Genomic DNA, 17,804 nt, shown 5'->3' with positions numbered 1-17,804 from the left:
AACATCCGCCAAATATATTAGTCATTTTTCTCATAATACCTTACAACACCATGGTCTACAAATCCAAGCAGAGAAGGTTCAAATACAATTAGCAGGTCATCATGTCACAATAAGCTGTCAACCTGTGCCAGGTTTAGATTTTGCATAGTGCAACTCAAAATGTGACAACATCGAGTGACTGAATTCTTCAAACCATGGACACAAATATCAGTCTGTCAGCCCAAAAAAAGGGGATGCCCTTTATAATGAGAGATTACTGCAGTAAATTTATTTAGACAAAATTTCAATCTGTTGTGATACTTTTGAGTTTTTATTGTTTTTGGAAGAAATCTTTTAAAACTGTGATGAATTGAAGAAAAAGTCAAAATTTGTGATTATCCCTTAAACTATAATGTTACAGAGAGGAAGATACAAACACAGATAGTTCCAGATTCAATGACCTAAGTTGGTTATGCACCAATCAATATCATCTGATGTTCTGGACTAACAACCAACTAAAACCAGTTGACAAGATCCACAATAATACATAGTTAAATATCCCTTGCTAACAGCAGTACTAGGACCAATGACTGCCTGCAAAGTTGCCCTGTTGTACTCATGATTTCAAGAAATACTCTTTCCATAATAAAGTTTTCTCCATTTTTAATATCCTAATACAAGTAATCCTACGAAAAACCATATCCAAAAAAGCTGAAACTTGGAGGTGCCCAGAGGAAAAAAGCATTCACCTTTAGTTCATGAAGTCTATCATCACTTTGGAAGAAGAATATTTCAATATAACAGTGATTGTGACTGACAAATAAATTTCCTCACAGAATATTGAATGGGGCCTGAAATATTTACTGCTGTAAAATGATAATCTACATATCACTAAACTAGACGCTTAGCTGTAACAGAAAAAAAGAAAATCTTTAACAAAAAATGGAATAAAGAAACACAAGGGACATTTTTACAAGGAAGAGTTGTTCTCACAGAACAGTCAACACTGAATGGTCTATTACTTGGTGGAAGTGAAGGATGAAGAAAGAAAAACCACACAAAACTTGAGAGGCTCAAATAGTTAATGGGGCCTCGATAACATCAGAATGTAGGTTTTCAAAGACCCAATAACCCATTACTCTTTAGTTTTAGGCTTCATCCTCAATATTATGCTCTACAAAGCATTATTTTTAATTTATTCCTAAGAAACCTTCATTTTGTTAAAGGAAACTTTATCATGCAACTCTCCTCGTTAATAAGCCAGTAAAGGTGCAGTCCCAGTCAATAATCCCATGGATATGGTTTGATTAGAACCTATAAACACAGAAATATCAGAAAGAAAGTGCACCTGGCCATAGATAAAGCTTTTCTTTCAACTTCCAGCTCATACTGCAACTTAATAAGAGCCTGGTTTTCGCCTTCTGCTTCTTTACGGAGTTTATTAAATCTATCTCGCTCAAAAGATATCTTTATCTTGTCACTCATGAGACTCTGCAACTGCTCCTCCACCTCATGCCTTAATTTTGACAGAACCTCCATTTCAGATTCAACAGCAGCCCGCCCCTTCAAAAGCAGACTATTCTCCTCATTCCTTTCAGCCTTGATCTTTTCCAGTTCTGCTGTAGCTTCTTCAGCTAATTTCTCAACCACAAATATTTTCTCCCTTTCAATTGCAAGTTCCCTCTCAAAGCTTGCATGGAGATCCTTCTCAACTTGAGCTACTAGAGCAGAATGTGCAGCCACAGCTGTATCGGCCAATGATTCTGCTTCAATACGAGCAAGCTCCTCTCCAACAACTTCTGCAGCATCACCAACAGCAATAGCAATAGCAGTTTGTGCTTTTGTGACTGGTTTATCAGGTTGAAATAATCTTGTATAACCTATGTTTAGACAACAAAAAGACAGTCAAAGTGTATTTTCTAGTGTTTGAATGAAGCATTTACTTACATGTAAATATTGAATGAATATTTTCATACCAAAAGCAAGTGCTGTTATCCCTTGTTCTCCAGCAGATACATCAGCCATAAGAGCAGGCCAAGCATCTGAACTTATTCTATCTATGTCAATGAAGCCAGAATGCTGATAAAGCGTCTGAAAGCAAGTAATGCAAAGCTTAAGTTTTCTACCTCCATAAAAATCTGAACTACTAAAATAACTAGATATTGAATAAGAATAACCTTTTTATCAACTTCTGGGATCTGACGTTTCTCAACCGCCATCTTCCAACTCACCAGGTCCTGACGTGAGAGAGGGCTGTAATGCATTTTTGGGTGGAAGGAAAAAGTTAGGAACCAAAAGACACATCAGTTTATGCAATAAAGAAAAAAGAAGACTGTTATATCATCTAGCCTGTTTTATGAACTTCAGGTGCAGATTATGAGAAATGCACATTGACAAGGACCATATCTACGAGATACCAAGTAAGCTACCTGTCAGGGGAAAATAAAAAATTATCTTGCTCCCCTTCACACGAAAGTTTGCTTGAGATAAGTCCTGCTTCTGCCAAGCCTATATTGTACATTATCAGTTAGGTGACCATGCCATATACATAAAAATAAAAACTTTCAAATTTCAACAAGCCCAGTGGAACTTCCTCGAGGCCTAGAAGCAAATCTTATTGATCACCTTGAATTGATGTAAAGTCAGGGTCCTGAGGAGCAATATCATCAAACGCAAGGTCTGTAACATTTTCAATATACATAGCTGGGTACACCTTTGATATTGAATTCCTGAACATGGAAAGCAGTTACTATGCAACTGAACAAAAAAGCATCAACAAGAAATGTTATTAATGTGATTTCCTGATGCTTTGATGCTCCATTTTAAATTATTCTATACCAAAAAAGGCTTGAGAAACTAAACCAAATGCCCTCGAACAAAAACACAATTTATTTGTTCAAATTGTAATAAACAAGTTTTTTCAATTTTCACATGCATTCACTTAATTTTTTACCTTCTAATATTTTATTGGCTATTATTTTGCTAATAATTGCATACAAAACAGAAAATGAATAATGCTCCATTTAGTTCATTTTGCCAGTGAAAAAAGTGTTATTTTCCCTAATCACTGTAACAACAAAAATTAATTGGAAGTGAAGATTAATAAGTTACAGGAGAGAAAGTGACTCCAACTCATAAGAAATCATATTCTTTTAATATTAGAATGAGTTATTCATGATTTGAGACACTTTGAAACTAACTTGTTTTATCTTATTCATTATCTTCTAAAAATTTAGGATAAAAAAAGAACACAGGTAACTTGCTGGTAAACTTTCTCTGGACTAAGTATCCATAGGAATCCTTGGCTACTCTAATAATGATGCAGACATGTGGAACATTCATTAGTCATCCTGAATTCATGATGCTTGAAAACAGAAAGATACAGCTATTTGATAAATCAACAGGAAAAGGTCACAGTGCACACCTTGAGAGAGCACTACTTGCAGCAACCAGCCATCGGGCATATTCACGACGTGTGCAAAGATCACCTGGCTGGACATCAGGCTCAATAACCTGTCAAGATAGGTGCATTCAGATTGACATTGGCATCTAGTGATGCAAAAGCTATAAGCACCACTACATATAATTCTCAAATGGAACAGACTTCCACTAAGCATTTAGTTATTCTACATTAACAACAAAAATTACTATCTCAAAATCCACTGTATTGTTGTTTAACCTTTAGATAAGAAATAGAATAATCCTTTCATTCTACAACAAGCTGAACACTAAGTGCATCATGGGCTGAGAAGATAAAACAGAACCAAGCAACTCCACGAAAACACTTGAAGAAACGAAAATGGCTTACTACAACCTGATGTTATTACATTCCCATCTTACTAGTTTGGTACAAAGCACAATTTACATCAAGCCAAAGTAACAAATCTCCTTCTCGGAGATCTCGGCAAGAAAATATCTCACTGATATTTCGAAAAAACAGGTTTTGTTAGGAAAAAAAACAGGAAAACATTGTCATATATAAAAGTATAAAGAAGATAACATATATAAATATATAAAAAATTAAAAATAATATAAAAACATTAAAAACATGTTTTTACCATGTTAATTGTGATAAAAATGTGATATTTTCAAGATAGTAAAATAAGAAAAAGCAAATTTCTATTACCTCACAAACTGAACCCTTGCTCATATGACATTTATCTTAGAAGCACCATGCTCCTGTGAGCTCCCAAAAGAGTTCATAATGTCTTTGCAACAGTTGGGAAACGCAAACCTTTTGCCCCCTCAAAGTTGCCAAAATAATTTGCACTAAAAGAACATTCTAAGAGAACAGTGCAACAAAGAACTAAAAGGAAGATAACCAGATATGGCAAAGATGTGCACATTGAGCAGGATATCTGAGGCCAGGGACAGAATTATTAATGAAATACATTAAATGAAGTTCATGGATAGCATCGAGAAAACAGAATGTCATTTGCAGAGGGGCATGAAGCAATAGAATTATAAGGAACAATGTGTTGAATGCTAACAGAACTAGGAAAAGGGGAGCACCAGTAAAATCGTGGGAGAGAGATAGCAAGATATAATAGCAAAAAACATCCAGTGTCTAAGGGATGGATAGTGAGAGGTATCAATGTATTTATAATAACCAGAGGGAAGGGTTGTAATGAAGTATGCAGAATTACAAGCCTAAGATGAAAAAGCATCAAACAAGTCCAATAGTGGACAATTACAAAGGCACAATAAGCACAAAAGTGCATAAGCAAGAAGTCTACGATGGGACAATACAAAAAGCCTCAAAAGGCAATACCAACAAGAATAAAATATTATTGAAGGAGGCTTGGAATACAATACAAGAACAAAGGGGAACACCCCTTATTTATACACAACCAAGGAGAGAGGGGAGACCATTGGGAGCTCCCCTCATAGAGTCGTTGGGGAGCTAACGGTCATATTTATGACCGTTGGGGACCTAAATGGTATTAAAAAAAGGAAAAGAAAAAGAAAAAATATATTTTAAAAAAATATATAAAAACTAAACTAGAAATATAGTTGTTTCTAGAAAACAACTATAGGTATATAAGAAAAGATGAAAATGCCCCTATCGGGCAAACTCAAACAAAATAGATTATATATATATAAGTATATATATATAACACTCTTCCTCAAACTTACGGGAAAATAACCGAAAGTTTGCTAAGGAGAAAAATAAAGCGAGGATCAGGAAGAGCTTTTGTGAAGAAATCCACTAACTGATATTCTGATGTGACATATGACAATGCAATAATAGTTCCTCTCAGATATTCATCACGTACATAATGTCAATCCACCTCGATATGTTTAGTGCGCTCATAAAAGATGTGGTTGCTTGCGATGTAAATTGCACTCTTATTGTCGCAGCACATATTCGAAAGAGTGAAGATGAATATTCTCATATCACCGAGAAGACTTTGAATCCATACAAGCTCCATGGTTGTAGTAGTCATTGTACGGTATTCAGCTTCAGTTGAGGATAGAGATACTTTATGCTGCTTCTTGCATCTCTATAAAATCATAATCACCTAAAAATACACAAAAATCGGTAGTTGAGACTCTATCATTTGGATTTTCACCCCAATCAGTATCAGTATAGGCATGTAAATCAAATGAAGAAGATGAGGATAGAAAAACCTCCTTGGTTATAGTATTCTTGATATATCTGACAATTCTCAAGACAACACTCATGTGCACAGTGGTAAGAACATGCTAAAACTGACTAACGGAGTGAATTGCATGAGCTATGTCTGGCCGAGTGATGAACAAGTATGTGAGCAACCCAAAAAGTTAGTGGTAAGGAGTAGGATCTTCAAGTAGAGTCTCATCTTCAAGCCTCAATTTAACATTAATTACTTTTGGAGTTTCTATCTTCTTATCATCTGAAATACCAGACTTGGTACAAATATCAGTAACAAGTTTCATTTAAGAAAGGATGTACCCTCTGGGGGAGTACACAACTTCAATACCTAAGAAGTATCTTAAAAAACCTAAATCAGACATATCAAAGTTTCCTTTTAAAATATTTTTAACATCATTGATTCTTTGTTTGTCACTTCCGATGATAATCATATCTACATAAAGTAGAAGAATAGCAACCATAAAACATGTACTTTTAACAAAAAGAGCAATGTCAGTATAACATGAATGAAAATCCAGATGAGTCATTACATTACCAAATTTATCATGTCAAGCTTTTGGAGCTTGTTTTAGACCATATAAAGCCTTTTTAAGTTTAAGAATTTTACTTTTTTCAATACAAAACCCCGAAAAAGGATCCATGTAAACATCTTCATTTAATTCACCATTTAGAAAAGCATTCTTCACATCTAATTGGTAGATGGACCATTTTTTAATAGATGCAATGACTACGAGGGTCCTAACACTAGTCATTCTAGCTACCAGGGTGAATGTTTATTCATAGTCAATACCATATTCTTGAGAGTACCCTTTGGCCACTAACCTAATTTTGTATCGTTTTAGAGACCCATCACTCTTGGTTTTAACCTTAAAACTCATCTACGTCCTATAAATTTCTTTTTTATGGATAATGAAGTTATTTTCCATGTTTTAACTTTTCTAAAGGCTTTAAATTCTATATTCATAGCTTCAACCCATTGAAGAAGATTTTTTGCTTCATTATAATGTGATGGTTCATGATAGAAATATAATGCTATTAGACATGACCTATATTTTGGTGTTAATGTGTCATAAGATACAAACCTATTTAGTGGGTTGGAAATATGATTGGATCACTTAAGCGAGGTTTCATCTAACGATGAATTTGAGAATATTTTTCTAAAGCATTTAGAGGATTCCTTTCTTCACACAGGGTATAAGTTTGCATAGGTTTATCAACAATATCATTATTTATGGGTGATTCTTCATGTACATTATCATCACCATTTTCATTAACATTTAAGGGATTATCCCTTATGTCATCCAAAGAATCATCCCAAGACTTCAACTCTTCTTGGGGCAAGAGATCAAATAAAAAGGTATAATCAACTTCATTGTTTTCCTTTGTCTTCTCAAAACCATTTTCATTTTCCAAAAAGGTTACATCTTTATAAACATATAGTTTGTTACTCTTAGGATCAAAACATCTATATCCCTTTTGGTTTTCTCCATAACCCATGAATACACATTCAATAGCTTTTGGAGACAATTTATCTCTTTTATAGAAAAGCATAAAACACTTGCAACCAAAGATTCACAACCGATTGAAGTTGGGTATTTTTTCAAATAATTTTTCATAAGGGGATATGTTTTGCAAGGATGATGAGATCATTCTATTTATCAAATAAGTTGATGTTAGAGTGGCCTCGGCCCAAAAACTTTTTGGAATGTCTTTAGAAATAAGTAGTGTCTTAGTGGTTTCTAAAATATGTTTATGTTTTCTTTCGGCTAATCCATTTTGTTGGGGAGTTCTAGGACATGATTTTTTGTGACAAATTTCGTTTAGTTCTAAATAATTTTGAAATTCATTTGATAAGTATTCACCACCCGAATCAGAACTAAGAATAGAGATATTGCTTTAAAATTGATTTTTGACAATCATATGTAATTTTTTAAAGAAAGAAAAGACATCGGATTTGAAATTAAGAAAGTATATCCATATATATCAATTGAAATAATCAATAAAGGTAACATAATATGAATATCCTCCTTTTGATATGACGAGAGAAGGTCCCCAAACATCTGAATGCACTAATTCAAAAGGTTTCTTAGAGACAAAGGTTCTATTCGGAAAGGGAATGGATTTCATCTTTCCAAAGATACAATCTTTGCAAACTATTTTTTTTTCATTGCAAAATTTTTCCCCAAAGGAAATAAGATACATCTTTGAGAAGCTTGGGTGTCCAAGTTATTTATGTCAAGTTTCAATATTTTTATCTTGGACATAATTACAAAAAGAGTTTAGAGGAAGGTTTAGATAGTTCATGTAATAGAGATCTCCCTTCTTATGACCTTGCCCAATTTGCTTCTCAAACTGGAGATCCTGTACGGAGCAACCCTTAAATGAGAAGGAGATTCCACATGCATGATAAAAAATTTGTTAAACAGAAAGAAGATCTAAACTTAGTTGAGAAACAACCCTTACTTTTGGAAAAAAAAAATAGAGGAATTTAAAGTTTTAACACTTTTAATTTGTAAAGATGTTTCATCAACAGTTGAAACATAAGGAGGTTTTTGAATTAGTGCATAAGTCGGGTAAACCATTCTCAAGAGGTGTCAATGAAAGGAGGCCCTAGAATCAAGGATCTAAGAAGACATACCTGGAAGAGAATATGAGGCTATTGCGACACCCGATGTGGATGAAGATTTGAGTAGCATTTGAAGTGCCTCTGATAATTGAGCAAGAGAAAAGAAATCTTTTCTTTTAATTGATTCTTCCTTCCTTGGTGTGGTTTCTTCAACAAAAGCAATTTTGTTCTTAGGGTTTTCATATAACTTGGAACAATTAGGTCGTATATGACCCGGTTCATGGCAATGATGACAAATAGTTTTCTTGTAGCCTCTATCATAACTATTTTGCCTCACAAGTGTGAAGGCTTGTAGGTTTTTACATGATTGTTGGGTTTGGACACGACTAACACTTCATCTTCTCCTTTTATCATACCAAGAGGAGTCTTCTCTTGGCATATTTCGGCAACGACATCCTCCAAAGGAAAAGGCTTAGATCTATGAAGGAGAGAAGATCTAACTTGTTCATATTCAGGCCTAAGCCCATGTAAAAATTGAAAAAAATGCTTTTTTTATATTTGCTCTCTTCTTAGTTCAACATCTTCACTAGCAACCCACTTGGGTTCAAGAAGAAATAGTTCATCCCATAAGAAACTAAGAGTGCTAAAGTAATCATGGACACTCGCGTCCCCTTGTTTGATGGTACATATTTTTTCTTAAAGAAAGAATTGTCATGCAAGATTTTTTTGTGTATACATACCTTTCATGAAAAATCATGCCTCGTTTGCCTTACGAAATTTAGCTAAGTTGGCACATATCTTGAGCTCAACATTGTTCATAAACCATGCGAGGATTTTGGCATGTTTACTTTCTCAATCTTCTATCTTGGATTGATGATCCTCAATAACTTTTATGCGAGCATTTCCTTCTAGAGCTTTTTTTTGCCCTCCTTCCATCTTGGTGAGTTTGAGTTGAGGTTCTAGAATAGAGCCCATCACATATCCCCAAAGCTTCTTGCCTTCAAGATTATTTTCTATGGTGAATACCCACATCATGTAATTGATACCATTCAACTTGAAGGAGAGATCAATCTTTTGTTAATTCTTCATTGTGGCTTAGAGAGAAGAAAGACAAAGAGTACGAAAGATGACCTCCACTTAAATTGCGGCAAGAACTTTGATTTCTGAATCACGATCTTTCAATGGTCACCTTTCAAGAGACCAAGAGCACAACCTTGCTCTGATACCATGTAATGAAGTATGCGGAATTACAAGCCTAAGATGCAAAAACATCAAACAACTTCAATAGTGAACAATTATAAAGGCACAATAAGCACAAAAGTGCATAAGCAAGAAGTCTACGATAGGACAATACAAAGAGCCTCAAAAGGCAATACCAACAAGTAAAGAATAAAAATATTATCGAAGGAGGCTTGGAATACAATACAAGAACAAAGAGGAACACCCCCTATCTATGTCACATGGGTGCGGGCGCGGGTGCGGGCGCGGGCGCGGGTGCGGGCGCGGGTGCGGGTGCGGGTGCGGGTGCGGGGATTCGGCACTTCCAAAAAACCCGGGTGCGGGGGTGCGGCAGGGGCAAAAATGTAATATATATATATAAGGGGTCGGGGAATAGGTTTTTTTTTTATTTTTCAGCTGTCAGCAGCTGACAAACAACTGCTGTCAGCAGCTGACAGACAGCTGCAGCTGTCAGCAGCTGACAGAACAGCTGCAGCAGCTGTCAGCACAGCTGACAGACTCAGCATAATTTTTTTTTAAAAAAATTTCGAGAAGCCCATTTGGGCAATTTTTTTTTTTTTTAAAATAGACCTTAATGATCCTGGGTGCGGTCAACGCACCCAGGATCGGGTTGACCGCACCCGGTGCGGCACCCGCACCCGCGTCGAGTCGCGTCGACGCGAGTGCGGCACCCTCCTAGCCGAATCCCTGTGACATAGCCCCCTATTTATACACAACAAAGGGGAGAAGGGAGACCATTGGGAGCTCCCCTCATAGAGTCGTTGGGGAGCTCCCAACAACTCTATGAGTGGGGCTCCAAATGGTATTAAAAAAAAGGGAAATAAAAAGGAAAAAATACATTTTAAAAAGAAATATAATAACTAAACTAGAAAAATAGTTGTTTCTAGAAAACAACTATAGGTACATGTGAAAAGACGAAAATGCCCCTATCGGGCAAACTAAAACAAAATAGATTATATATATTAACAAAGGTGTCATACTCGTCTCATATTTGAGGAATGCATTTAGCCTTTGCAAGCCCTAGTTCTTATTATCTAGAGTTATAAAAACAAAGTTTCTCCTAAAGGAGGGTTTTCGTTGAAAAAGTAAACAAATACAATGAAAGTGTATAATTTCAAAAGCCCACAATAAAATTTCACAGAGAGATATGTGGTCCTTTAACCTTCTCTTTCCTTATCTTCCCATTTTGATGTTTATAGAAATCAAAAGCACAAAATGTGCAATGTTAATTTAAAACAAATGTGAAGTTTCTGACATAATTTGACATCAAAACATAAACCATTACAAGGGTAAGAAAACATTGTTTCTTCACTGTAGTTCAGTGGGAAGGCTTTCCCCAGCAGGTAATCATTCAACAAAAACAAGCACACAGATACCACCTTTACACATGACTGTCCAACATAAGCTTATGCAGTTACAAGAGATGTGGTCTTCCCTTTAAAATGAAAATTTGTGAAAGAATTGTGATAATAAAGATCAGTCACTCTATGTCACAAGGATACTCCATCTCCATTCCCATACTATACCCCCATATACTGTTATTAATGGAGAACTCCACGATGATAGCCATCTCGCTTATGTTAAAGTAGCAACCAGAAAATTCACAAACGGATCTATGCAAAGGATAGACTGGAAATGAAAGCAAGAAAAATAAGCAGCTTCTAGCACCAGCAATTACTTCAGTTATTACCATTCATAACATAGTAGGATACCTTCAAAACTTGCAATGCTGCCAAAGCCTGCCCCTGAACCTGGTCAATGACTGGAGGAACCACTACTTTCCCAGGAGTCACCTGTAGAGCTGCAGAAACTAAAGATGGAGCAGGTATTCCAGCATAGGAAAAGGTAATTTCAGGACTTGGTGACACAGTGAAAGAGCTGCTTCTATCAGTTTCACAAACCCCACTAGAGTACGGTTCATTTCCATGTAAAGAAGATTCCAAAGTATCAGCTGTATCCACTGACTCATCCCCATCTAAAGTGCTCCCATTGAGAGATGCATTAATATCATCAACAGGAAACTGTGACATTGATTCATCCAGGTCAAAAGTTTGCTCTCTTGAGGTGGATGTAACAAAATCAGACTCCAAAGAGGAATCGTGATGACCACTTGGTTCAAGAGGTAATGAGAATTCAGAAGTCGGTGGGTTTTGGCAAAGTTCATTACCAGAAACACAAGGCACATCGGTATGGAGATTGGAATGTTCAATTTTCACTGAGACAACATTTTTTTCATGAGAGCTAACTAGATCAATATCAGGTGTAGGAAAACTAGCTGGATGATCAGTGCCTATATTTTCTTTGCTTGTGTATATGTTTGCCATGTCAGAGGATTCATGTTTGCTAATTGTTTTTAAGCTAGACATATCAGGACAATCATCAGTAACTGAGGCAGGCGTATCAGATGTTCCCAGATTTGAATCAGGTAATACAGAAAATTCATCAACATCAGAGTGCAGTTGAACTTGTTTTCCCACTTCATCACTAATAACGACAAGATTGTTGGATTCAACCACATTAGATTTTGACTCATCAGGTTCAACAGTTAGTGTTGAGGTCACCTCATCAGGTCTGCTTTCAGAAGAAGCTTCACTATATTCTTCAGATGGAAAAGAGTCCTTAGTTGTACCTGTATTACATTCTGAACCAGACAAGGTTTTGTCTGTAAGCACATTGTTCTCATCTGATGACACAGACTTGCACTCATTTCCCAACTGATCAACTTCATCACTGTTTTCAGATGCCAATATTGCTTCTTGCTGCAAAGTCAAGGGTTTCATCTGCTCCTTAACACCTGGAGAAGGTAACAGGATCAGAAAGAAATACATGCTACAGTGTGTAACTATGGAAAACTAACAAATGACCTAGAAGCAAAATTATTGTCAAAACTACCTTTAGAAGGATTTTGTAAATAAATTTAAAGCTACAGCTAAGCAGCTTAAGATTAAACTAATTCCATACAGAAAATATGCTAAATAACCATAAGAATAAGACATGCTGCCTGATAAAACTAAGTTATCTTACTTACCAGCAGAAATCCTCTTGCGTAAAGACAATGATGCAAAAGCAACCCCAGCAGAAAGTATAATGCCAGCAACACCAGCTGTCACAATCCCTGAGATTAAGCTACTAAACAAGTGTCATTAGACCACTACAAACCTGCAATTTGATATATCCAACTTAATGAATTCCAAACAAATAGATAAAAAAAACTTCAAATATCATGTCTAATCAGGCTAAATCAATAATCAGTCAAAGCTGATCATCAAAGGACTAATTTAATTTCTAGCGAGAAAGGGTGTAAGGCCTGTAACAAAAAAGGTCTGCACTAGTCTAATGAGGTTAGATTTGTTGAAATATGTTAATTCAACAGAATTTGTGAAATTACAACAATCTGACTCAAATACATCCAAACATATTCCAATGTTTTCTCATGGTTTGATTCGATTCAGACCAACATGAACCAATTGGACAACTTTGTCATGATACAGCAGTTTTTGTTATTACTGGGTAATTTTCAATGCCCACCAAATCCTAGTTACTATATCCACCAAAGTTTTCTCATATTTTGAACAACCCCAAATTTTTGCTACTTTTAAGCAGAAACCCTCATCTCCACCACCCTTGGTTTAATTTTGGATTATTGTTGATTTTGAAGTCAAAATTATCATGTCACCTCTATAAAAATGCATTTATAATTTCCCCTCATGCTCACTATAAATTTATTTCCGACCTCTAAAACATACCAAATATCTATTGAAAACCAGTTTTATTGATTGAGATGAAGTTGTTGGGCTAAGAACGAGTGAAAAGGTCAAAACAAAAATGGGCTTTAGCTACTTTTTATAAGGGTAAATTGGTTATTTCAACATTAAAATATTAAAGGGAGTTAATGTTAAAATATGTATTTTTCTTATGTATACATATAAGTACATGTATGTATGTATATATATATTTATATTGTAATTATTTTCAAATGTAATTTTTATTTTTTATTTATTTTTTGTGTTTACTTGTTTCAAATATTTGGGATCTATCATTCAAAAGTATGGAGAAATTGATGGAGATGTAAATCATAGGATAAAGGTGTTAAAATATGTAATCTCATATAATATCTCATATGTAATCTCATAGACATGTAATGTTTTATCTCCTTTCTAGTTAGGATTTTTCATTTAATTAATTCTAGTTAAAATACAACTAGAATTAGCCAAACCAATCCATCATTGGACTGATTTGGCCTTTACCTTTTTGACTAGTCAAAAAGGTAAATCCAAAAAGAGTTGTTGGACTCCCCAACAGCTCTATTAGAGCCCTTGGAGAGTCCAACAGCTCTCTTAAGGCTTCTCTCTACCTCTCTATAAATATGGGGCTATTCCCCTTGTAAATACTTACTCTTGTTTTTTGGGTTTTTATCTCAAATCAATAAAATTGTTTGTTTTTCATTTTTATACCTGTTTCGGGTGGTGTGTATTCTTAAGTTCTCTTTGTGAACCTTTGTGGTTCTTATGATGTATTTGTGAGAACTTGTTGAGAGACATTTGTTGTAGCGTATTTTTCACTTTCTTACATGGTATCAAAGCAAGGTCGGTGGACGTGTATTGGGAAGCGTGCCATGCAACTACTCTTCAAGAAAGTGAAGTCTCTTTGAAGGAGTGCTCGTGTGTAGCCTTGAAGGGCGTGGAAGGCTACTTATTTTCGATCTTTGTGGTTAAAATATTCCTCTTCCCACTTGCTTTTCTTCTTCCCCTCTCATTCCCAAGCTTGTATAATGGATGACAATGATAATGTCACCATTAAGTCCATAAAACTCAACGATTCAAACTATGTAACATGGGCTTCAATCATGAAGCATCTTATTTGGGGAAAGGGTTTATGGGGCTTAGTTGATGGAACCGATAAGAAACCTAAACTAACGCTCACTAAAGAAGAAGGTGGAAGAGAAGTACCTCTTTCGGAGGTGGAAAAAACTAAGGCCATCTCCACATATGAAAATGAATGGAAAGAATGGAGAATGGGTCACGCCAAGATCATGTCTTGGCTAATTTCTAGTGTAGACATAAAGAAGTGTTCAAGTCTCACAAAATTTGAACATGCTAATGATGCGTGGGAATATCTTAAGAGAATGTATTCTCTTAAAGATATTGCTCATATATGTAACTTACAAGAAAAGGTTCGGAATATGGTTCAAGAAGAGAGAAGTATTAGAGAATACTACAATAGCTTATCCGAACTATGGGAAGAGTTGACTCTTCTTGAACCAAAGTGGCATTGTCCACAAGACATTGAGCTTCGCCAAAATCAAGTAAATGCGGAGCATTTTTTTCAATTTATAAATGGGTTGAGACCCGAATTTGAATCAACCAAGTCCGCTCTTCTACATCGGGGAAATGTTCCCTCTATTGAAGATACCATTGAAGAGCTAAGTATGGAAGAAAATAGACTCAAGAAACGAGTCGACAAAAGCGATGATGATACAATTTTAGCTGTATCTAGACCAGATAATCACATTCGCACATACAAACCTCCACATATTGGGAGAATAAACAATGAAAGGCAAGAAGGCGATTTTGAAAGGAGAAAAGTTATTTGTTATTACTGTCATGAACCCGGACATGTTAAAACTTACTGTCCAAAGTTGAAAAAATCTTATGAGAAGAAGGTAGCTGTTGTTGAATCAAAAGAATCAAATGAGACATCCATTGGAAACATGTCTCTGTCTCAGCTGGTGGAGGCTCTACAGCCTCTTCTTAAAGGAACTTCTCCCTCAGCTGGAGTTGCGATCTCTTCTGTTGGCACCTCCGATCCAGGTAAACCCCTATGGCTTCTTGACTCTGGTGCTTCTTTTCACATGACACCAAATTTAAAATTACTGTCGCATTGTTATGACTCAAGTGGATCGAGTGTTTTTACTGCGGATGGAACATCCCTTGAGATAAAAGGAATAGGAAATTTCGAAAATAACTCTCAAAACTCAAAAGGATTTTGTGTTCCAAAGATTAGATATATCTCCAAACTTAATCTAAATCTCTTATCTGTTTCTCAATTAACTGATCATGGGTGTAATGTTTCCTTCTCTTCTCATGATTGTCAAGTACAGGATCACCAGTCAGGGAAGCTGATTGAGGAAGGCCATAGAGAAGGAGGCTTATATTACATGAATTTTTTGGAATTACCCAAGAAAACATTATGCTGCAATGTTCAAAAAGTAGGCTTGGATCTTTTACACCAAAGATTTGGTCACCCTTGTATATCCAAGCTTCAGTACTTTCCAAACATGGAAAAATTTTGTAATTTTGAAACTTTCACTTGTGAAAAATGTATTCTTGGAAAAATGAAACGACTAGCATTTCAAGAAAGAACTTTTGTCTCCACTCGACCACTTGAATTAATTCACTCTGATGTTTGGGGTCCTGCACCAGTTACGTCAAAAGGTGAGTTTTTATACTATGTAATTTTCGTGGATGATTTTACACGATATACCTGGATTTACTTTCTTAAACACAAATTTGAAGTGTTCTCTTTTTTTCAAATATTTCATATTATGGTCAAAAATCAATTTAAGAATGATATTTCAATATTTCGCACTGATTCAGGGGGAGAATTTTTATCAACTGAATTTAAAGAATATTTGAACTCACATGGAATTTCACACCAAAAATCTTGTCCCTATACCCCTCAACAAAATGGGTTAGCTGAGAGAAAAAACACAGACACATTATAGAAACAACTAGAACACTACTTATCACACATCAAGTTCCTAAAGTTTTTTGGGCCGAAGCTATTTTAACTGTTGTGTATCTTATTAATAGGATGCCCTCATCCTCAATAAAGAATATTTCTCCTACTGAAAAGCTTTATAAACAAAAACCTGATTATTCTAGACTGAGGGTGTTTGGGTGCAAGTGCTTTGTTTTTACAGATAAGAATGATAAATTCTCTCCCCGTGCTATACCCTGTACTTTTTTAGGATATGCAAATAATAAAAAAGGATACAGATGTTTTGACCCTAAAAACAACAAGTTATACGTTTCAAGGAATGTATCCTTTCTAGAAAATGAAAGTTTTTTTGAAAACAAAAATTCTACTGAAATAGATGAGTATTCCTTCTTGTTGGATCTAGTTCCAAAGGATAGTGAAAGAGAAATTGATCTAGATGATTAGATGGATGTGATTGATTCTGATCCTCATAGAAATAGTCAAGATTGTATTCAATACTCTAGACGAGGAAATTTAGAAAGACAGTGTGCCCTGGATAAATACACAAGGGAACATGAATCTGCCTCTTCATCTAGAAAATCCACTAGGATCTCGAGGGTTCCTGCAAAGTTTGTGTCATATCAGTCTTTTTCACCAAAACATCAAGCCTTTATTGCTCTAATTCATTCCTATGAAGAACCTCCCAGTTATGATATAGCCAAGGATCATCCAGAATGGGTCAAGGCTATGAAAGTCGAATTAGAAGCCTTAGAAAAAGCAAATACTTGGACCATTCAAGACCATCCTTCAAACAACAAGAAACCTATTGGTTGTCGCTGGGTGTACAAGGTGAAAACCAAGAGTGATGGCACTCTTGAAAGATTCAAGGCCCGGTTGGTGGCAAAAGGCTATTCTCAAGAATATGGAATAGACTATGAAAAGACCTTTGCCCCAGTAGCTAGAATGACCACTGCTAGAATCCTAATAGCTCTTCCATCAATAAAGGGATGGCATATCTTTCAAATGGATATTAAAAATGCTTTTCTAAATGGAACTTTAATTGAAGAAGTATACATAGACCCATCACCAGGAATGAATATACCTAAAGGGAAAACACTTCGCCTAAACAAGGCTTTATATGGTCTCAAGCAAGCTCCAAAAGCTTGGTATGATAAGTTTAGTAAGGTTATGCTTGATTTTGGTTTTCGATTTTGTCTTACTGACACAACTTTGTTTGTTAAGAATTCTGATGCAGGTATTATCATCCTTCTACTCTATGTTGACGACATGATCATCACTGGAAGTGATAAACAGGGAGTTTATGATATTAAAAAATTTCTAAAAATACATTTTGAAATGAGTGATTTGGGTTTTTTGAAATATTTTTTTGGTATAGAAGTTGCCTACTCACCTAGAGGTTACTTGCTAACTCAATCTAAGTTTGCATTAGATATTGTTGCCAGGTCAGGTATTTCAGATGAAAGACATGTTGATACTCCTGAGATTGTGAATGTCAAAATGAAGATTGATGATGGAGAGCCACTCGAGAATCCGACTCGGTATAGGCAACTTGTTGGGGCTCTATCGTATCTATCTATCACAAGACCTGACATTACACATGCGGTCCATACAACCAGTCAATTTCAACATGCTCCAACTTCTGTTCATATGGGAGCAGTTTTGCGT

The 17,804-nt window shown here is 35.6% G+C and overlaps 1 protein-coding gene across 2 annotated transcripts in view; it reads right to left on the bottom strand.

Annotated features, from left to right (window-relative positions):
- Positions 1 to 17,804, bottom strand: part of LOC149813320 (uncharacterized) — a 32,343-nt gene that overhangs the window by 1,274 nt on the left and 13,265 nt on the right. The window contains exons 2-10 of one of the 2 annotated variants that reach the window (XM_089992375.1): positions 12,448 to 12,534; positions 12,049 to 12,213; positions 11,132 to 11,220; positions 3,404 to 3,492; positions 2,605 to 2,708; positions 2,409 to 2,487; positions 2,157 to 2,232; positions 1,956 to 2,070; positions 1,328 to 1,859 (exon numbers count right to left, since the gene is read on the bottom strand). In XM_089992375.1, coding sequence (XP_089848501.1) covers positions 1,328 to 1,859; positions 1,956 to 2,070; positions 2,157 to 2,232; positions 2,409 to 2,487; positions 2,605 to 2,708; positions 3,404 to 3,492; positions 11,132 to 11,220; positions 12,049 to 12,213; positions 12,448 to 12,534 — 1,336 coding nt within the window. Of the gene's footprint in view, positions 1 to 1,327; positions 1,860 to 1,955; positions 2,071 to 2,156; positions 2,233 to 2,408; positions 2,488 to 2,604; positions 2,709 to 3,403; positions 3,493 to 11,131; positions 12,214 to 12,447; positions 12,535 to 17,804 lie in introns of both variants that reach the window. The other variant, XM_089992374.1, reaches the window with a different exon arrangement.

Source organism: Nuphar pumila, chromosome 16, assembly GCF_984573655.1.
Source record: "Nuphar pumila chromosome 16, dmNupPumi1.hap1.1, whole genome shotgun sequence".
NCBI lineage: Eukaryota > Viridiplantae > Streptophyta > Magnoliopsida > Nymphaeales > Nymphaeaceae > Nuphar > Nuphar pumila.
Note: the sequence above shows the minus strand (reverse complement) of the source record. Positions and strands in the feature narration are given on the sequence as shown.